We start from the raw sequence: 22,701 nt of genomic DNA on the forward strand, positions 1-22,701 counted from the left end.
AAATGCAGTTCTTTCCACTGATAATCAAGGAGGAGATTGGCAAGCAGATTCATATATTTTGTACAACACTCTGACTTGGTAATTACTTCCAAAGCAATCATTCTGGAGCAGGAAGAAGCTCCTGATGTTAAGCTGCCAGAGTATCCAGTTGAGACACACAGAACACTATATTGCTACAACCTCTGTTCAGCTGAGAGCTCAAAAGTAGTAATTCATAGTAGGATGTATATCGTGACATTTCAAATAAGTCTTACAGACGAGACAACCTTTTCTGAGGGAAAAGCTAGTCAAAGAAATAAAATATGAATGTTTTTACATTTAAAAATGGTCAGATTTGTCCACGACAGAGGTTATTCCTCCTAATAATACTGCTGAGGCAGTCTTATTGCTTATTGTCTTATTCACATGCCATTTGCCTATAAAAGGCTTAATTTACAATGTACTCCAGTACTGCTGAAAAAAGTATGATTATTTCAAAATAGAAAAGGAGTGTTTATTTTCAATCTAGAGTTTAGATTTTTTTTTTTTTTTCCAAGGGCTGGTATTAATCTGAGGCAGAGCTTTATTCTCAAAATGGTTTATTAAGCCGAAAGATGTATTTTGACAATTACATTATTCTCTCCCTAACATCCAGTTTGCTAACGCAAAGAGCAGTGCTCATTCTTATCTGACATGTCATCTTCTGGACACTTGCAGGAATTTGAGCAATTGCTTTTAATTTAGGAACAGCAGAAACTACTTCCCTTTTTTACACTCTGTAAAGCTCCTAAGGAAGCATACCAACAAGAATTTGTTTTAATATCACCTTACTTAGGACACAGAAATTAAGAAGAAGAACACAAAAGAGGTCAGAGGCCCTCTAAAGGAAACACATGTGCTTATGTGATTTCCCAGGAGAATGGCAGCACTGCTGGTACTAATCTACTGAAGAAAACCCTCCACAGTTTGGGCTGAATCCATGTGTCTGAATACACTATTTTTTAAGTTGTTGCCCTCTCTTCTGCATTGCTCTATTTTGCACTATTCAAGGGGAAGCACGTACAACTAAAGAGGAGCACACAGTTCACCGATAAAGAACAATGAATCCAGCTTATTTTTATGCAAAAGCTCCTGAGTATTAGTACTAGACGTGGCATATACTCAGTGCCTCACTTGATGAATGCTGTCTCTGATCTCACAGGGCCTCAGGAGAATTTGTTAGATCAACAAGGCTTCAGATCTACATACCTGTTTTATTTCCTATTTAATATATTTGTAACTGGTACCTAATCATCTTACAGTGAATCCAACAGAGTTGGTGACTACAAATTATGACAAAACTATATAGTTAATACAAGGTATAAGTACAAAGGAAAAGTCCTCAGGCAGAATGTTCAAAAAAGAGATAGAACAACACAAAAGAGAGGTTTCCAAGTGTTAATGTCCATTGTCTCTTATGAGGAGGCTAGTACGGTGTTCAGAGCAGTCACCTAGGACACAGGAGGAAGATTTCAAGTCTTTGTCCTGCTAGGCACTACCGGATCATCATGATCAAGTCCCGTACGACCTTGGTCACATTTACTACTAAAGTACTTTGGGCGGGAATCACCTTCCGTTTCTTCTGTGGTGTAGACTTGATATCTGAGGCAGTTCCCCTCCACTTATCTTTATAGTCAGTGAATTGACACGATAGTTCTAGAATGCAGATCATCTTGCCTATTTTAGACCTATATTATGATGAGATGAATCCTGTCCTGTAGATCAAGTGCTGATTTCTCATGACTGTCAGGGACTCCAGGAGACTTATACATGTTCCAAGGAATCCCACTTCCTAGAACATGAATTAAGCTTAGTTCCTAAATACATGATAATAAACTCCCTGCCTGGGAGACAGACATCTGACAGTTACTGCTGTGAAGTTCTGCAGTGTTGGCTAAGCCGTAAGCAATAAAGAGCTTAATTCTGTAGCCTAGTAAAGATGTTGTGTCACCTGAGAAGAACCGGGAAATGTCGAGTCGAGTGTCTGTCCACATGCAAAATTCAGTGCAAATCCCAGTCTCACAGAGACATTTAAAAGGGGGACTACAGGAATGAGCTGTTCTGAGAAAGATGCAGATGTAAAATAAAACAAGCGGTGATTTTTTCTGGCTCTCCTAAGCATCATCACACAAAGTACTTGCTGTTCTGAAATGAATTCAGACCGCCTAACACACCGGGATACTTGTCCATACCCATTGCAGCTCCGTTTCTTAGGTTTCCAACACCTTAAGGCTATTGCCTCCAATATCCTCTCCAACAATCACTTGGGGCCAACCACCTGCCACACACCACTATTTCCGCAGAACTTCTTGCAGACTTCTTTATGTGGTCATCTGCTCTTTAGCAGATTCGTGTTCGTAGAAATGGTTTCAGGGATTTATCACTTGAGCAGCCACACTGACAGGTCTGATGAGACGACAATTTCTATTTGTGGATAGGAGGCAATGGGGCCATGATGAGCTATGAAAGGTAAATTAGGGGATGAAAACCTCTGCAGCCATCATAAAAAAAAAAAAAAAAAAAAAAAAGAGAACAAAAACCAAACCACAACAAAGACCTCTACCTCCCAGCTCAGACTTGGTAACTGTCTTCCATGACACCATGTCTTAATTTAGTGTTGGTAATATTCAGTGTGCTCTTAATTAAAGCTCTTTAGTTGGATCTTGGCTTCTCTACGCTTCTGCTCGCCAGCTATAGGATACAGACAATATACTTCTGTCTTGCAAAATGACGAGGTACCCAGATCGTGTAGGAGCCATATAAAGTAATTTATTATTTATTTCTGCCCAGGTCAGGTGCATCAGACAACCTGTCTGCTCATCCACAAATCACCATTTACAGAAGATCCACCATCCACAAAAGATCTCTAATTAACTATTAATTCAGAAGCCACATCATCTTGGTGATCAAATCCAGCACAGAAAAGGTGTGCAAAATTGTGAGGGTGGCAGAGATGAGCTGACCCCAGCCCCTTGCTATCCACAGAGCAGCTACATGATGGACTGGATTTCCTCCTACAAATTAGCTCCTCTGAGACACAAGAACAGCCTTGTGCCTCCAGGCAAAGCTCCCTCTGCAAATAGTTGCAAACTGTTGGTACTGTCCAGCGAAGCAACCTCACCCCTAGACTTTAAAGCCGACTCACCAGAAGGGACTGTCTGCAGCCAGCTGGAAACAAAGATGTGGCTGCTGAGAGACAGAGTCCCCAGCCCACAGATGGGAAAGCAGAGGAACTACCCAGCAGATGGTGGGGGCAAGGGAGGGTAACAAGAGACGGCCACATCCTCCCTTTCTATCTGCGGCTTTCACTAAAGGCGAGAAAGATACACTCGCGACTTTCAGCCTCAGAGCCACATTATACAAAATCAACAACGTGCTCCAGGAGCTTCCCAATTGAAGAAGGCTTTGCCAAACAGCCATATGCTGAGAGGCCATGGCACTTCAAAGCTTCTCACTCTTGACCAAATACAGTTAACACAAGTTCAACCCAAGCAATCTTCAAGGAATCCTTTACTGAAATTTGCCTTTATTCTGCTCCATGTTCTCACACCATGACCAAAATATGCAGTGACTACACAGAACAGATAACATTTTAATTTCTGAGTAATTGTTGGTTAAATGTACCCAGTAACCCACTAAAAAAAGAACTGTCTCTCCATCCTCAGATATTTGACCTGATTCACTAATGGCCTGAACATCAACACAGTTCCAGTGCCTGAGAAGCCAAGCTTGCAGCTGCTCTGGATCACCAGACTGAAACCAAGATGCTGTGTCACCCTGGTGAACCTGACCCATCATCTGTAATAAGATCCTCTAGCTCTTTTTTTCCCTTTTTTTTTTTTTTTTTTCCTCATCGTTTTAAGAGATTCTTACTTCACAATTCATAACTTTTTCTCTCAAGAACTTGCCACACTACACTGAGCTTTCCAAAGGCAGATAGGTTATAGTGCGTGAAATATGACAGTGGCTACAGTTCAAGAGATCTTCAGCAAGGGTGCAAGTCAGTCTAGCTTCCACGGTGGGAGCCTGACATTTTCCCTCATGGTGCCTAACTCCTACCCAATAAAGTTTCAATAGTTTATGCATATAAAAGCAAGACAAAAATGTATTGAGAATATTTTATACAACCACTGATTTTTTTTCTTTCTGCTCTTTCAGCAGCAAAAGAGACAACAGGGAGCTAAACTACTCTAGGGCAAGTGTCACCCATTGGCCTGGTCCCACTGTCATTTACTTTTGGGCTGACAGGTGGAGCACGCAAGTGAGTTTCCTTCCCATGGAAAGTAGTATATTTGGGAAGGGGAAGACAGACTGATACATATCTGGATTTTAACCTGCAGTGGAGTCAACATACAACCAGAACTTCCACTGCATAGTCCTAGTTTCCTCTTAACATAAGGTTTAAATTCAGTCTTTAAAATAATAATAGCAAAATCAGTCTCCTCCCATGTCCCTACTTCTACTAGCAAATGCCAGCGGAGAGAGGAAAAAAAAAATAAAAAAAAAGAAAGAGAAAGATCTGCAGAAAGTGACTTCTCCCCATTATATTATACTACCCTTATTTAAGCCAAACCCCATGCAATTATACATATATACATATGTATATGCACATAAATATATAAATACTTTATACATATTTATATGTAAATGAACACATTATGCTAAGGCTCACTGTTATCCTGATTGATACGATCAGAGTCACAGACTGGGGAAAGACAATATTCCTAAATGTAATAGGCTACGATTTCTGAAATGTCCCATTTTCTGTCCCAGCCCTTCCTGTTCTCTTTACTCCCAGGAAGAAAACTACTACAAGAAAGATGGATTTACATTAATACTACCAGCTGCCTGACCTGCTGAGAATAGAGTTGTACAAACAGGTGGGATTTTCTTGATTTAATCAGGCCTTAAAAGAAAGGTCTGCACTGTAGAAATCCTTCATGCATTATCTAGTTTTAATTAGGATCTTTAATATCCATCAGTTTAAGGGCTAAATGAAAAGTCTGTTACTAAGAAGATATTAGATACTGCTTTTGCAAATCGGAATTGCAACACAAAAAATATGAACAGGCATTATTAACGACTACAGAAAATTTAATCACGGGCAGCCTGGTTTTGTTCTGACTCTGAAATATCAGCATGGAACTGAGTTACCACAGATTGAACATCAAATCTGATCCACAAATCTCCTATGCATATAAAAGCTTTCCATAGCACAAAGTAAGCAATAGATGGGGAGTGGCAGACTTCCAGAGCAGCCCCTCTGCATTTTCTACAAATGTTTAATCTCCAGGAGAACCTAGAGTGGACATTGGCATCATTTATTTTAAAGACATGGAGTTCTGTCACCTTCCAGTGCCTTCCAGGCCTTCTCCAGCAGACCAGTTCTCAAAGCGGCATGCAGACCATGTTCCTTCTGAACACTGATTCTGACCAAACCATGTCTGTTCTAGATGTTTCTAAAATGTAACTGGCAACTGACTTTATCTTTTGAACTTGCATACTGAATTCTTGGTAGTTAAGTGGGACTGAATGCACAGGTGAGTGTAGGCAAAATACAGGGCAACTTACTATTTTTTTTAAGTATTACAAATGCTGTTTTCCTGAAAAAAAAAAAAAAGTGGAAAGAGTAGACTAATACAAGAATTGCATTCACTAAAGAGAACTTCCTGAAAATATGCATGATCTATCATTGTAGGTGTTCTGTTTCTTTTCATCTGAACATAAAAACTGGCATTATATTCCCTGTTTATGACCTCTCATATCAGAGAAGAGCAAAAATAGATAAAACACAAGCGCAGGAGAATTTTTGGTTTTCTTTGATTACATAAAACTTCTTGTTCAGTGTTGGAAGAGAGTGATGGATTTTTTTTTCTTTTCCGTTTTTTTATACCTGTTATAGGAGAATGGATATTTTTTCCAGTGTTTTTTGATTTTCAGATTCCAGTTCCTTCCCCAAAGGGGATACAAACTACTACTGTACAGTACATTTGTAGCCTCAGGTACACCATGCATTTCCTTTTGAAGTTTATCTTTCACACAGCCTTTAAAAAGTACTATGCACCATTTCAGGTTACTACTTCCATTTATTGTATTTATAGTCTATTTCTAAGTAACACTTCTGTTAAAACTAGTGAAAAAGATATGACTGCCACTAAAATAAGATATTTTGACTTTAGGACTCGGGAGTTCAGGTCTAGAAAAAAAGAACTGGTCAAATATTGACTGAATATGTTAATAAGCACTCATTTGATGTGAACTATTGATTCTAGCAAATAGTTTTCAGCGCTGTTTTAAACAACTTATTTGTAAGTGGAAGAGTCTGAATGGAAAGCAGGCTCAGTAAGCATCTGTTGGTAGGAAGCACACCATCGTCCAGCTTCCTTCCAAGTGTACTGATCATCCAGTCAAGTACAGATAATGCCATTTCACTCAGGTGGGTCCATGGATGACAAACAGCAGATCACAGGTGATTCAATAGAAGTCAACTGTTCAGATGTCTTCTGTAAGTACATTGATACTGATCACCCTAAATTTCAAAAAATTCCCAAATCATTTACAGAATAAGGGGCAATATTAATTATTCTCAGCAAGCTCAGACTCCCAAAGGACCTCAGCTTGGCAGGACACCAATATACAAACCATCTGGCCTGCCACTGTACATCTTGGAGCTGGTTTCTATAAATGACTGTGTTTGAAGAATTTGAAGGACCTTGTTTGATAGCGCAATGCATCATCTAATATTCTTGTACATCAACTAGCACATAATTATTTGGTATAATTTGACTATCACTTCTCATTTGCCTGTTGACTAGTAGGAAAAAACAGAGTGGGACAGAAGTTTAAAAGAGAAAACCTTAAGCTGATCCACCTTTCCTAACACTGTTGCATGTAGCACTCCAAACAGACTGCTGTTAAATTATTAGCATTATTCCACTGTGTCTAAAATCTCACAATTTTACTTAAGAGAAATGAAAAGCAGTTGAAACAGCTGCTCAAATGACAGCTGTGATATCTGCATGTATTTAAACAATGCTTTGTAGTAGGAAGAATAGATGTCTTAAAAAATTAAAAACACGAGGGGCTACAGGATTTTAACTGAAATCTATGATTTGTGAAGCAAAGCTACAAAGTGTTAGAACAGAATCTATTAGCCTGAGGAATTGCTTGAGCCCATTTTGCATTACAGTCCTTCCATGCAGGTAATATCCCTGCAACTGTCTGTTCCCCCATCTAAACCTGTGTGTGTCTGCAGTCCTTGTTCAGGAAATTATTAATTCCATCAGGAGGAAGAATGGGGCCAAATAACCTAATTAGCTTAAAATGAAACCTAACAGTTTTAAATAATCCGTGCTTGTCTTTGATAGAAAGGAACTGGACTGAGAAAGGCTTAATTTCAAGGTGAGTTACTATGGTCCCAATCACAAAGTAGATAGCTACACGAGGATAACAAAGATTTATATTATTATCACAGGGAACTATTATTAATACCCTTATTATAAGTATACTTCACGCGTTATGATCTGATCTCCAGTCTTCCAGGCCCTGTATTTTACCGTGAAAAAGATAAAGCTCAAAAAAAGTTCTTACAAGTGCTAATTATTAAAGCATCATTTTACCAATATAAAAGTTACCATGTCAAATGTTTACAGTGTTTTTCCTCATCAAAATATCTTAACATTTGATAAGGCAGCTGGTGGTTGAGTATCAGGTGTATCTGTCTTCAGAAATGCTGGCCAGGCATTAGGAAGAGGAAGACACATGAAAGCAGATCCCCAGATTTTGGAATCTCGCTGATGTTTCTGCTTAGACAGCACTCCAAAACATCGCTTCCAGGGGCTATTATTTGCCTTGGCATCTGGTGTGTGTTTTCTAAAGATATGTTGGGTGAAGACCAATTCAGTTACTGCTGTAAGCAATTGCACTGCTACCTTACTGAGCAAATGAAAATGGGTTTCCCACAATAAAGTGTGAGTGTGTGCATTAATATTTCTTCATTTTGTTTCTGGCTTCCGAAAAGCAGCATCAGACAAAGTAGTAACATATTATAAACCAACTGGGGTGATCGATGGAGGCAGAGGAAAAGCACAAGAACAGTGCTACATATTACTGTCTGTTAAACATGCCCTTTTTGCATAAAAGTGTTTAAAAATAAAGATAGCTGGGAGATGTGAATAATGGAGGTTTTCCAAAAGTATTAACCCTGGTGGGATCCCAGTAAAAATCAGTGTTTTGGGGAATATATAACCATGTTCAATTAAACTTCCCAGAGTCAACCAGTGTCAACACCTGCACTGCCACACTCTTCTTCCCTCCTCTCCCCCATAACCAGGGTCCATCAAAGGTTCTTGCAGCCCAGACCACAACTATTTCTGAGCCAGACTACGAGGAAGCACTGTCACAGCTCTGCTAGTCCAGGTGGCTTGGCACCACATCTACTTCTCCCTGTTGTAGGTGCAGCGGTTTGGCAGCACAGGGTACAGTCTGAACCATCCATCCCTTGAACACAGATGTTCCTGTACTCATGGTGCCCAAGCAGTCACCTAAAGAAAGTGGTTCGGAACTTGAGTAAAACTACTCAAGCTGCAATTTGTTATTTAAAAGTAACAATTGAAGGATCCTATTTTACAGGTACTACCACCTTCGGGAATACATTGAGTATCCTGCTGTAGGTCAGTTTATTTTAAAAAAAAAGATAAAATTAAGAAAAAAAGTAATCCCAAGACACTAAAGAAACACTAACAGCAAAACTACCCCCAAGTTCTGTAAAATGGGTTTCTAGGAAGTTCAGCACACCACATTTTCTCAAATTCCAGAGGAAACAGTGACGCAAGGCAGACATTCTTTCCAAACTTGCCACTGCACACTGAAGAAATGGGTTATACATAAAAGTGATTTAATAGATTGTTTCACAGTCTCAGTTAAAAGAAAAGCAAATCATAAACAAGCAGTGAAAATAAAATGGGGAGGCAGCTTGGCTACCGAAAAATCCATAGGTTTCAGTGACCTCAAATGTTTTAAGAAATTTTGATCACAAAAAGTGTTTTTCATATAAGTTTTCCAGTCATCTCAAACTAGTAACTAGGCCATGCTAACCAGTAACATATCTTTGTTTTAAAAATTATTAGTACTCTTGTAACAATGGGAAAATCACATTGCTATGATGCTTTACCTTGTTTTATTTCTGCAGGTTTTATTCTTTCCTGTGCAGCTGATTTCTCCCCACAGGATTTCGACCCTTATTACTTGCTGACAACACGTCTGACAAATAGCTTTTTGCTGTGGTAGCTGAGGTTGAGCCATCTGTTTTTTCTCTAGAGAGCCATGCCTTATTCATAATGGCACTTTTCTGTTTCGCTCCCTGAGGAATAGCACCTGCATGCTGATTTCCTACTTGACCCCAAAATACATCATCACATTTCGACAACCGATCCCTCCCCTTTGTGGCCGAGAAAGCACTACGCTCCGGAGGCTCCAGTGCATCCTTCACCCTTGACAGCAGAGGCCAAGGGGCTTCCTCATGGATCATGGGCAGGTTGCAGTCAGCTTTCAGGTTTGAGCTGGAGAAGACAACTGAAGGTATCTGAGGAGGAAAGAAAAGAAAACATAGCCTTGGATGTCCCAGTGTGTTTCTGTATGTTATATGGAAACAGGCCACTCTGTTCATTGATTTCAGCTGTAGCTTCCCATATAATTGTAGAGGAAGTCTTCGTCATGCTCTCATTGGGATTTAATTAAAGCTCATGTGATGTATATAAAGAAATTATCCCTGAGTTTACAAAGATCAGGTCAATCAAAGAGTTACTTGCATTCGGCTCTCCATAATAATTTTCTTTTATGACAATATTTTCATTTGTACTTTTTATAAGCGACTGTGATGGAGAAAATGACCAGGAAACTGGATTTGAACTGTCACATATATCTCCTGGACTAAAGAATATATCATCAGAATTCTGAGTCACCATTTAATTGTATAATACATTTCTTAACTAAAGGGAGATTTCAGTATCTTGCATGATTTTTCAACTATTAATGCCAAAAGCAGAAACTAGGATTTTACATGTTTTATTACATTTGTTTTAATCCAAGATTATAAAGGAATTTCAGTAGAGTAATATTTGTAACTATTCTAGGTAACTGGCTTCAGTAATTGCATACTTGAATTTTGTTTCCATACAATTATGGAGAAGTTATGTTGCCTCAGAGAAGGTGAAATCTCCTGCATCTTTAGTTTAGCAGCAGACTGTCACAAATGCAATTGCAATTGATCAGCTCTGTTCTTAACAGGATTCCTGCAGTTAATCGAAATTACTATAATGAGCTTCAGGGCATAGGAATAATTGGATCACCCAAAAAAAAATTTGGAGGAAAAAAAGGTAGGATAACATCAACATAACAATTTTTTCTTTTTTAAACATCAAACAATTTTCAAAGATGGTCTTACCACAGAATACACCATGATAAAAGAAACCTTTTTAATTATTTTTACAAGCCCCAAGCCATTCCTAAACAATGGGGAAGAAAATGTATAATGAAAAACATTAAGCATTTATTATCCTCAGCCTGGTTAAACTAACAATCAACTGTGCATCTCTGGAAGCAATCATTCAAACATCTATATGATCTATAAAATGACTGCCAAAAATAATAGATTTCACTGAACTAAAAATGATGAGAGAATTTTTACTGACCTGGCAATTTTTGCGATGGTTTTGTCTTAGTTCTTGATGGAGGGCTATGATCCTCTCTGGGCTTGTTAACTTTACAGGAGAACCAGCATACACAGTTGGAGTAATGGGAGATCTGTGGATGCTGTCCACTGCTTGCGGAGAGTTTGCAGGTATTGACCCAGACATCGCATTCACTTTGACATATGTCTCATGATCCTCTGGCTGTCCATTGGCCTGTGAAATGTCCATGGAAGAAGTCAGCATCTGCAAGAGAAAATACCATTAAGAAATTCAAGCTAGATGAAGTTTTCCAATGCTGATTATTTTGGATTAGTGGAAGCTGCTTGGATGAATTTGTTACAATATATGTTCACAGAAATTAAATGTAAATAAACTGCATTTACAAAAATAAGAAAAAATATATCAATTATTTTACATGTGAAGCATTCCTGCATCTGTCTAAAAAGGAATCCTGTATTCATCAACTCTTCCCCAAAACAAAAAAATCTCTAAGCTTTAACTACAGCCAAAATTTGCATCTGGATATTAAGACAACATAGATAAAATGTAGAAAAAAATGCTAATTTTAAAAATTGCCTAATGTTAGGTCTCCTCTTGAAGAATCTCAACATTTCTAACATGATTCTTTCACACACTTATTCTGCCACTCCACATTACACAACAAATTGAGGTTTTTCTACCTACAAATGCTCAAGAAAGTCAAGCTGAATGGACTTCAAAATTGTATTAGTTCAACTGTATGAACTCTTATGCAGACCTTCCTATTCAGAACCAAAATAATATCAATTCAGTTTTTACTTTACCACCAAATCAACTTTAACACCACAACAAACATTATCTTTCTTTAATACCTTCATTGAACTGAAGCCAAATATATAGAGAAATGGCAGTTGTTTAATTATGTAACTTTTCATAACAGCTGCAGGCAGATCTCCCTGAACGTAAATGACTCTCACAGAGCAGTAACATTTTATCATCCAAATACAAATTTATTAAAGCTACAGGATCAATGTTACTTTTGTTCATGCAATTGCAAGGAAAAACAAATTTAAGATTGTTAATGACAGTTTCAGCCTTCGGGTTTTAAAGCAAGCTATTTATTTCTTCCCAAAATTAATACATCTGATTACAAGTTATCACCTCATTGCCATTAGTCCTCTTGCAAAAGCTCCAGAAATGCAAATACTATAAATATGCCAGGTCAGGAATGATTACTTAATATAAAACACATTTTACTTAATATATTGGGTTGCTCTGTACATCTGTAATGAGTATTGACTACATCACTTGTGTGTAGATAAATATCCTAGCATCACAGGCATAGTTGGAAAGTGAAAGCTATATATTTGAATGTTCCCCTATAAACACAGAAGCCAAAGGTGGCTTCAGAAGTCCTTGGTTTCTAACTAAGGTTACAAGTGAAGTATCTCTCCCCAGCATTCACAAAAAATGCCAGCTGGCTGAAAGCGATGGAGGGGTTACAAAGGGCAGCCCTGAAATGTTTTGAGGCGTGAAGAGATTAGATCTAAAATTATGTGATGAGAATTTCCTCACTCCAGGAAGCACAGTTAGAGGCATCCCTGGTGATAGATGAGAGTCAGAGGGAGCAGAACAAGTTCTGCTGCTCAATGACCCATGCAAAGGCAAATCACTGTCCTCCTTGTAGGCAGGAGAGCTGGTAAAGCTACCAGGAAAAAAAACACAGCACCAAATCAAAGCTGTGACACTGGCACATTTCATTTCTAGAAAAATAACCTCCTTTCAGGGTCTTTCCTTTCCTTCAACTGTTCAACTCACAAACTTCTTTTCTCTCTTGGGATTACTGAATTCTGCTGCAGCCAAAGTAGTGAAACTCAGTAGAGAGGTGGGTTAATGCAAACCCTGATGAGTGAAGCTGCTACTACATTGACGATGTTTTCACAGTATGATCTGTGCTATATTTGAAAGTTGGTATGATTCTCTCAAAAAGGCTCACTTTCAGTGTTTCGTAAGGCTCTGTGAAACACTAAAGATCATATTTTTTATAGCACTATGGATGTAGCTAAGAAAAAATCCTGTATTTTATCTCAATGCCCAGATGTTAATTTTTTTCTTTTTTCTTTTTTTTTTTTTTTTTTCCAGTATTGATTCTGTTTTCCTTTTATATTGTTTGCTTTCCTCTCAAGTTTCCAGAAGTTATCCCACCTGGGAAGAAAAATTGTGATATTTCACCAAACCAAAAGAAGTGTAAACTTGCATAATGCCAAGATCCAGAAAGGACTGGCATTAAAACCAAAAAATATCACCTTCCCCCAACATTACAAAAATAAAAAGGCAGTGGTGTCAGAGAGAAGAGTAAAATATTTTAATTCATCTGGATATTCTTAATCGCACATTTTACCATAATTTAAATGTCAGCATTTATCAAAAAATAAAGGAAGGTTAATTTTTAAAGCTTTTCTTTTTTTTAATCATGGCTGTTACTCTATTTGCATTTATTGTTCTAGATAAACACATGCTGTTGCCCATGAAGTAGAGCAAAAGCCACTGCTAAAATATCTGTATTATGTATGCAGTCAGGAAACAGATTTCAATCTTTGTCAACCCAACCCAATTTTACTTTAAAATGGCACTAACCTTGAATATGTACCATCTCCTCAGCCACCACATATTCTTGAGATACCCTCTGCACAAAGAACCATTTACATAATTATTGAAAAGCTTTATCAGTTATTTTACTGGCCAGGTTGCCCTTAACTGTTTTAAATCCATATTTTATACCCTTCAGTATTTTTATTAATCTTTCTGGAGGTCAAAAATAGTATCTCTCTCAGCAATGAATATTATCCTTCTTTTAAAAAATCACTAAATAACAACCACCATCTCCTCTCTTTCAGATCTTTGGAATTCTAATGATTCAAATCACATTTTCTATAATGTCAGAAAAAGAAACCTCTTCCTGCAAAACACTTTGTCTTGAAAGGTCCCTTGGTCTTGATCAGCTTTGACCCCAAAAGACTGAAAGCCCCAAATTAAATTCGTTCTCCACTCTGAGGGTGAGACTCATCTGACAAAAGCGTATCTCCTCCTGGCTCGCTTCAGAACAAATGGAGTCCAACTTCTATGACTCCTCTCACCTTATCTAAAGCAGATACATAAAATGGGCAAGATACCTCCTTGTAAGTACCTCTTTCTCTCCACTAACCATGAAAAGAAATAAAGTACCATGGATGTGATTGTCTGAAGTACTGACATCAGGCATGAAACATATCTCATCCTCAGTGCCAGAAAAGCTTCTGATCTCACCAGCCATGCACAAATCATTTTAAGGAAAACATCAGGGAATGTTATTTCAGGCCTGTTTCCTTCAAATATGATTCACAGGAAAGCAGTAAGTGGTTTCTTGCAAAGAAATGAGTAGGAGAAAAAAGAGAAAAAAAAAAAAAAAAAAGCATTGTTCTACTGAAAAGTATCTCAGAAAAATTTCCCTGATACAAAGGAGGATTAAGCCACACTATTGTGCACATCTATTCCTTATTCTGTAAAACAAATAATTCACCACACTGGACACATTCTTTGCCTGGAGCTTTCCATCCATAACATTTAAGGTGACTCCATGAAAAGCAATAAAAAACACTACCATTTATCCCTATATTCCTTGCACAGATTCCTTCTCAGCCCTGAGAAATGAGGGCAGATAGCCACAATGGTTTCAGATCCACTATGGAAAGAACAGATATCACCAAGTCAAAGCCTTCCAGCACAAGAGAAATGGAAGCGAATGGGTAAAGCAGCATTATCCACTACAGCCATCAGTCATTTAGACAGAAGCTGCTGGATCTGGGAAAGAACTGAACATACCCCTATTTCTCCACACACACCCCAAAAGAGAGAGAAAAGGCCCCCAAAATACTGCACAGCTGCACTGGCTGGGATGAGCCCACGGGAAAGGCAAGCCAAGCTCACTCGCTCCTCTGTGTGGTTCTCTAATATATCAAAAGCAGCACGGGCATAGTGTCACTTTCAAGCTAGTCAAATTGGCTAAAGCCTGTTTCTTAAACTGCAAGTAGACACCTAAATTCAGAAAAAAATGTAGCCTCCTCTTTCACATTTCCTACTAGTTGTTTGGAGCATCTTCTCTTGCTTCCCACTGTTACCAACTCAAGCAAAGCCCAGTCCCGGTCCTTTTTGTCAGCTGTTTAGTGAACATGAATGTCTAACATCAGATAATGAATGCTGTCTTGTGTACTTTCCACTGGGAAATGCAGAAAAACAATAACTGTTAATAATGTCCATGAATTAATTCTATAACAGCAAGAAAAGTAAGATGAGGCCAAGGTCTTTCCAATTAAAAAAAAAAAAATCAGTGGTAAAAGAAAGCGATTAAAATGGGACACGACAAAAGGCCAAAAATGGCCACATATTCTGTGTCTGTCATGGGCATGTGAAACCCAGATCTGGCACCGTGCCGAGTGCCACGTGCAGCCGCTGGAGGCAGCCCTTGTCCCTGTCGTGTGCCTTCTTCAGACACATGCTTTTAATTTTTCAAACACAAAATAAGACAAGGTTTTGATTATTTCAGTTGCCCAAATTTATGCTCATATCACTCCAGTGGTTTCTCAGTTTAGGTCTTTTAAAAGGAAAATATATCACAAAAGCTTACAAATTAACTTCTTGGTGCCTCAAAAAAATTCAGGTCCATATTAGACATAAATTGTCATTCCTATGGCTCCCCAAAGGCTATGTTCTCCAAAATGAAGAGGCAGCTTTTCTTCACCATTCTGCACACAATTTTTGCTTTCAGAACAGTGACGTAGGTGCTTTCTCTGGATGAAAAAGAATTAAAAGAAACCCCCTTCTGTGCAATCGTGTATGTTTATTATGATAAAGCAAACTAAAATTAAATTAAATTACACTGAATTACTCAAACTAAATTACAAATAAAGAGCTTCATGGTGTACAGTTTTATGGTGAGGAAAAGTAATTCAAAATCTAGTCCTCTTTACAAGGAATTGGAAAGAATACTAAGAGAATGAAAATTTACTTTCTTTTCTGAACTTATTACTCTAGTGTATATCAGGCTTCAGTGAAAAGTACACTGCTGGAACAAAATCATGAGATACTACATGATTGAAGCAAATTTTATTTCTCACTCAAAAACATTTGAATTTAACACTGGGATATGAAAATAATTAAGAATGACAAAACTCAAAGTGCATGCTGCTCTGCTAAACTGAACTGATTTGAAGACCTGAGTCAGTGAAAATCAGCAAAATAAAGCCATTAGGACAACAATGATTTATTGTGTCTGAGAACAGTCTCGAATGCTGAAAGCAAAGTCTAAAGAGATGCTCCAAAGATGATTTCTTTTACATCACACTGTCTTCCTGTTTTAGTATTTTCATTGGGATGAGCATTAGGAAGAAAATACTTCTAGCAAACAGAAGAGAATGGCCAACCACCGGTTGTGTCCTGAATGACCAAAGAACTGAAGTTCACGTTTGTCTTTACGCGTAAGTAACTTGTTGATGCCCATAAGCCCTCCACTGAAGCCAGAGCTTCCTAGCACACAGCTAGGGCAGATCTAGCCAATTTACATGTAATTCCATGTAGACATGGAAAAAAAAAAAAAAAATGAAAATCATTCTTAAAATAATTTTAAAACATATTTTCTTCTGAGAACCAGACACGAAGTTTTTTACTGAACTTCAAAAGGCCAGGCACTGAATTGAATACAGAGTCCCTTTCCCTTTAAAGGGCTCTGGATCAACCCTTCATGCATCACTGCAAACTTTCAGTTGAAGTTCATCAGTAAGCCAAAGCAGGCAGGTCTGCTGCCAATGTGTGACAGGCTTCCATTTGTCACTGGGTCCAGAAATGAATAAAGCTAATTGTAAATCTTTAACTTAAGAAGGAAAAACAAACAAACAAAAAAAGCATCGAACCACCAGGTTTTCTCTAGGAGTGTTCATGTGTAAGGAATTGATTTAGAAGTAAAAATCTGAGGGCAATGAAGGGAATGAGAATTCAAAGGAGTTTTATGTAAGTAAAATCTGGGCATAGCCCTGGAATCTTAGATGTGAATTGCAGTGAGAATAAGAGTTGAAATGCAAAAAATGAATCCTCAAAGGTGAAAAGTCAGTTCAGTCTAACATATGTCTACAGAATTTAGTACAGCATTTTTAAAATGAAAGGAATGTATCACATGAATATGAAAGAGTTTCTCTTATTTTTGATTGTAACCATTATTTATTAAATTAGGAGTAGTGACACTTGGACATTTTTTCACCGAAATGTTTTCCGTTGGAAAACTGATCCATAGAAACCTAAATTTTTCATGGGAACATACAGATCTGCCTTGGCAAGAAAGGTTTCCCATGTTACACATGGAATTACTTATCACAGACCAGAATGGTCCAAAGCACAGTGTCAAGGTGCCCAGCTACAGTCAGCCTGTTCTCTGCATGTTCAAAAAAAAATGGGCTTGAATCCCAGTGTGCCTGAGCCTAAGTGAGACCTCAGGCCACTACGGTGCTGGATACTATGGGAAGGGGTTTGTGCTCCACTTGGTACGAATAGCTAAATATCTATTGAAGCAGAGAATTGAATGTGGGGCTCCTACACTGCAATGAACTCACTGGCCATCAGAGTATAGATTCAATCTAATTCTCTCCTGTTGGATCTGTGAAATTTTGTGATAATTAGACATTCAGGGAGACAGTGTGAGTGTGAACAGTATTTTGATATTTATTGTATTGGGAAGCTTTACAGTAATGCTCATCTATCACAGCAATGTCTGAGAAAATGTCTGAAGGCAGTGAAGTATTTTCTCCCTTCTGACAGATGAGTTACTAACTGCTGTCACATAAAACATTCATTCTTGGTGTGAGCTTGGGTGAGACAGTGGTGGGCCCAGACTTGACATACTGAAAGGAGACATAGCCAGAGAATCCTGTCCCATCCTGCAATCAGGAATCAATCTACCTTATCCTTAACATGAAGTTAAATTACAGCTTTTCACAGAAACAAGTATGACTGAGTGATAGCTTCCAACACTTAACAACACTGGAAGAATAAGCTTCTTCAGAGTGATACACAATACTACTCTGTTTCTAAAAATGCAAATTAATAAGGAAAATAATCCTGTGGATTTACTATACTGTATGCCCATTCTGAGCATCCTTACTTCTGCTGATGAAAAATAGGTATCAGTGTCATTAAAAAAAAAAAATTATTTTTATGTACTCAGTTTGCAGTGCATTGTGTTAGCTGAAGTACAAAACAGAGTATGAGCCTATGTTCTGTGTACTGCTGTGGTAGGCAGCCACTTTCCCAATATTTTACAAACGTGTAACACAAAATATTTTTTTCCCCAGATTAGCCAACAAGATTCTGCTTGAGTATACTTGCCACAAACATTACCAAATATTGCTTGGGCTTTTTTTTTATAGGTTTTGTTTAAAATAATAATAGAGATAAGATGAAAGGGGGAAAAAGAGCTTGTTTGAAGGTTAACTGAAGTACTGCAAATGAATATCTACTTCTCCAGTTTGCCAGATTCAGATTCCTGTCCTTAAGAATGTCTTCAAGCAGGTGCTACTCCAAAAATATCTACATTCCCAGCATCCAGGTTATTAATAATAATGTTGAACAGAACACCTTTTTTTTCTGATTTCTTCAGAAATCTGATGAAATGCATTATGCAGGAAGAAAACAGCAGTAGTGTAGTTTTACTGACCAAAACAGTAGTAAACCAGCCAACTTCAGTCACTTGTCTGAAGTATTATTTATATTAAGTGCTAAAATATATTTTATAGCTACACACTGAGTCTTTACTAAACACTCTAAAAAAATAAATCACTAACTTAATACAATAGTGGAAATGGGAGGATCCTCCAAGGAAGTACAAACACTTACCTCTTGATCACACACTGGTGTAAAAGTGACTGTGTACTCTGTCAGGGACATGTCATTCACCAGATTTTTCACCTCTTCATCAAATGCAGAATTAATAATTCCTCGCCTGTGAAATTCGCCTTGCATCCTTGTAATGAAGCTGTTCCTTTCCTGGCATTTTCGGGTGAGGCAAGCCAGCTTAGCCTATGCAGCATGAACACATGTACATTGATTTCACTCCCTGTTGAGACTGCAAGATTATAGTTTGTGTCTGATCTGTAATTTCACATGTTTTGACCCAAAGCTATTGAATGCACTCCTGTGTTTCTAGGCCATTAGGCGCCTCTGCGCCTTGCAACAGCAATCCGTACGCACAGATAAACTGGAAAGAGACGTTCTCTTTCCATGTGTGAGGTCCCCCTTTTGACAGGCTGAAGACTACCCATAGCAATAATGTCAGCAAGCCCTTGTCTAAAGCCTAAAGCCCAGTAGCAAACAGCTGAGAGAGGGGCAGCTGTAGAAGGCGGACACACACACAGAAGCCTGTGAGCAAAGGGATACACCTTTGTGCAGGTCCTGCATCAGCTTTCAAGAAAATATAGTACCTTCAGAGGAGCCAGCATCAACTTCTCTTCAGACTTCCTCTTCTGAAGTTCTTGTTCCTGAAAGGTTGAAAAACATTCCACATCAATTTATTCAAGAGTCACTTTAAAATACTGTAGCAGTTTTTTGATATTTGTTTTATACCTGGCTTCTGAGGTGTATATTTTGCATTTCTGTGTGACCCTGTATTACAAACAAGATGAAGCAGTGTAAGGAGCTGGCTGTACACGAATAGGCCTTGGCATGCAGACACTGCCCTACCAGCATTAACATTGGTCTTATGTATTACCAAAGGCTTTTGATGTTTTTAGATGGAGCCCTATATCAGTGAGGTTATTTCATCAAAGTGGTATCCCATTAAAGACTTGGTATCCTTCATTATGCATTAATGTTCCCATTTACTCTGTGAATCTCCCCAAATATTCTTCTGGGAAAAGATTTCCCTTTTCTTATCTATATTATATTGAAGAATGAGAGATATGAGGGGAGATTTTCTGCATGTGTATTCCACAGCAGGCTCTGAAAAGTGAACATCAACAACTTTCTATTCTGACACAGTCAATGCATGTCCTCTATTAAGAGGTGAGCCAGATGACCTAGTCTGTACCTTATGATTAAAATGTTTATTATTCATGGGAAACCTGCTTTCTACAGAAAGGTTTTACACAGAAAAAAACCCAAAATATCCTGCCAGGTAAAATCCATTCTTATTATGAATCAATAAAGTATTATTTGGCAATATAATACTTTATTGTAGGATGAGGCATGGAGCAAAACATTTTGTCAATGCAACAGAACAATTAGGAGTAGCCCATTTATATGGACAGCACATCCCACCCTTTACTCACCAACCATCTGATATGCACTATCCATCACTACAGACACCAGGCATTACAAAACAATTTAATTCTACCACCACTATTCTGCTAAGAGGCATCCTAATCAATGCCTGAGAGAAGCCACTAACCCTATGTACAGGACTGGTTTAAAGCAAATCACAGCACATGACAAGGCTAGGAAAAACAAACAAACAAACAAACAAAACAAAAACAACAAACAAACAAATAATAATAAATAAATAAAAACCAACCAAACAAACAAAAAACCCAAAACAAAACAAAAACAAAAGCAACAAAACTGTAGAATGGGTGGACATACCATGGAGGAAGTAGGATGCAACTTGCTTGCAACAGGGAGAATAAAATCATCTCTTGTATTTCAGGGGAAAGACAGAGAAGCATGTTCTACACGTTGTATCAGGGTATGAAGAATACTATTGAGAAAATGCCATTTACTTGTTGTTTGAGCGTATGATGGGCAATTCCAGTTCGGCTCATATTGCAACTATCATCCCTTTTTTGAAAGACAGTTCCCAAAGAAACAGGAAATATCTAAGGGATGCTTCTAAGAAATAGCATCTAAATCTGAGGGAAAAAGGTCCTAGCAGGAATTTGTTTCCACCTAAGAGTTCAGCAGTTGTAGTCACAGTGACAGCAGTAGCTTTGCTATCACACAGAAAGGCAGTAGTTTGGCAAATGTTAATCTCTGTACCTGCTCCGGTTTGTCAGGTTTTTGCACAAGTGTATAAACTGTCCATGTAAGTATACTTGTGTATACATGGGAGTTCTCACCAGAATAAGTATGTCAATTAATAAAAATGTAGTCTACACGCCTAACTGAAAATGTGTTAATGAAGCTCTTAATGTGTAACCCTCATAGCTGGGTCAAAAAAAGTTAGAAAAAAACTCTATCAAAATTCCATCACTAGATTACTGTGTTTCCCAATTTGATATAGTACAATAAGAGAGTTGGGAATATCAAAAATCCTGACAACTTAAGCCAAGGAGGTGGCTCTGTAAAGAATTTCAGCACCGCTTTGCTTGCATTACACTATGGGGATTATAGCAGAGACTGGCAACAACTTTTATTACAGTCCATCATCGGTCCATAATATTGACCACCCAGGCATTTTACATCTTTTCCTTATTTCTCTGAAGTCAGGGGTACTTTTTTATGCCTGGGAACCATTCAATTATCTTCAGACTCATTCCCAGGAAAGAAGACTGTTTTGGTTCTCTCCTTTGAGAAGAAAGAGGTAGAATCTGAAGTCTAAAGTCACATTTATCCACCCACTTAAACACACAGAAAACAGCTTTATTATACCTTTTCACATAGCTGGGCCTGAAGGAGTTCCACTTCATTCTGCAAGTCATGAAACTGATTTTGTAATGAATCCTGGTCCCTGAGCTGGGCTTTCAAGGTCAGCACTTGCTGCTGTAATCTCTTATTTGCTATTTTAGTCTCCTCTATTTCCCGGTCATCTTCCACAGCATACACAGGCTAGAAAGCAAATACACAGATTTTCAAATTAGAGGTATAAAATAATGAAAATATTCTCAATCATGTTCCAGAGCACAAAACTTCTCAATCGATATCTGTACCTACCTTGTATGCAAATAAAAATAATAATAATTTTTGAAAGCTGATATAAACCATATGACTTCAAACCTTCATACAAATATTAGCACTAATACCTTGCACTAATCTTAAAACTGTTTATGAGCAATGAGTTCTTGGTTCCCTGTGAGAGCAGGTGTAGGACTGGGAATTCACAATGCTCCTTCAAGGTAAGTATTGTATTATAATCATTTCATATCTGAGGAAACTGGGGCACAGATAGATTAAGTGACCAACCTGTGGTCACAAAGTGAGTAAGAACAGAATTCAAAAGTCCCCAGTCTCCTGCTCCAACTGCTATATAATATGCCCTTTTTTTTTTTTTTTATATATATATTTATCTCAGAGAGCAATTCTATTCTCCCAGATACATTTTTGTTTTGGAAGATAATTAATAAATCTCATCACATTTTAAGTATAAATTACGAAAGTATTTATAAATAAAATATTTATTACATTAAAATGTAGTAATAGTAGTACAGAACAAATGGAAGTAGGAGCTTTGAATTTAACTCCTCCTCCCCCACTGTCCAATTTTTTTTTTTCCCACTTTCAGGCACTGAAATTGAAAGGATTAGTGAGAGCTTTAGATTGATGGTCAGCATCATAAGGTCAGCTCCTAGGAGTGACATTGTCAGATTAAACATATAAATTAAGAATGAGGAAAAACCTGAGGGTGAAGACAGCCTTGTGGAAAACATTTATGCTATTTTGAATTACTATTGAAAAATATTGAGTTGATACACACAGCTGCTCAAGATTTCTGATAACATGTTATATAAGCAAGCCTAAAAGATTAAGCATTTCAGTGATTAAGCTAAAAATTCTAGTCAGACCTACAATGTACTGATGTAAAACCATATAACCTTTGACAAAACATGCAGGAAGATAGTTTCATTTTGATGTTTACTAACATTGATACAACCAAGAGAAGAGATAATACTCATCCGTGATGCACAACATCACAGTTAAATTTTCCCTCGCTTTCTGACAGCCTTTCCAGCTTTGACACCCTTGGTGACTACAACATACTGAAGGCACCATTTCATAGAAAACA

The 22,701-nt window shown here is 37.8% G+C and overlaps 1 protein-coding gene across 4 annotated transcripts in view; it reads right to left on the minus strand.

The window, feature by feature from the left end:
* CUNH4orf50 (chromosome unknown C4orf50 homolog) overlaps positions 1-22,701 on the minus strand; it is an 87,074-nt gene that overhangs the window by 40,471 nt on the left and 23,902 nt on the right. For all 4 annotated transcript variants that reach the window (XR_006166992.1, XR_004405937.2, XR_004405938.2 and 1 more), the window contains 5 exons: positions 21,351-21,527; positions 19,190-19,246; positions 18,606-18,788; positions 10,710-10,952; positions 9,191-9,601 (listed from right to left, as the gene is read on the minus strand). Coding sequence is in view for 1 of the 4 variants with exons in the window: in XM_032984544.2 (XP_032840435.2) it covers positions 9,212-9,601; positions 10,710-10,952; positions 18,606-18,788; positions 19,190-19,246; positions 21,351-21,527 (1,050 nt within the window). In the remaining 3 variants the exon portion in view is untranslated. The remainder of the gene's footprint in view (positions 1-9,190; positions 9,602-10,709; positions 10,953-18,605; positions 18,789-19,189; positions 19,247-21,350; positions 21,528-22,701) is intronic.

The sequence above is a fragment of the Tyto alba genome, unplaced genomic scaffold, assembly GCF_018691265.1.
Source record: "Tyto alba isolate M040663 unplaced genomic scaffold, T.alba_DEE_v4.0 Super-Scaffold_6, whole genome shotgun sequence".
NCBI classification, from domain to species: domain Eukaryota; kingdom Metazoa; phylum Chordata; class Aves; order Strigiformes; family Tytonidae; genus Tyto; species Tyto alba.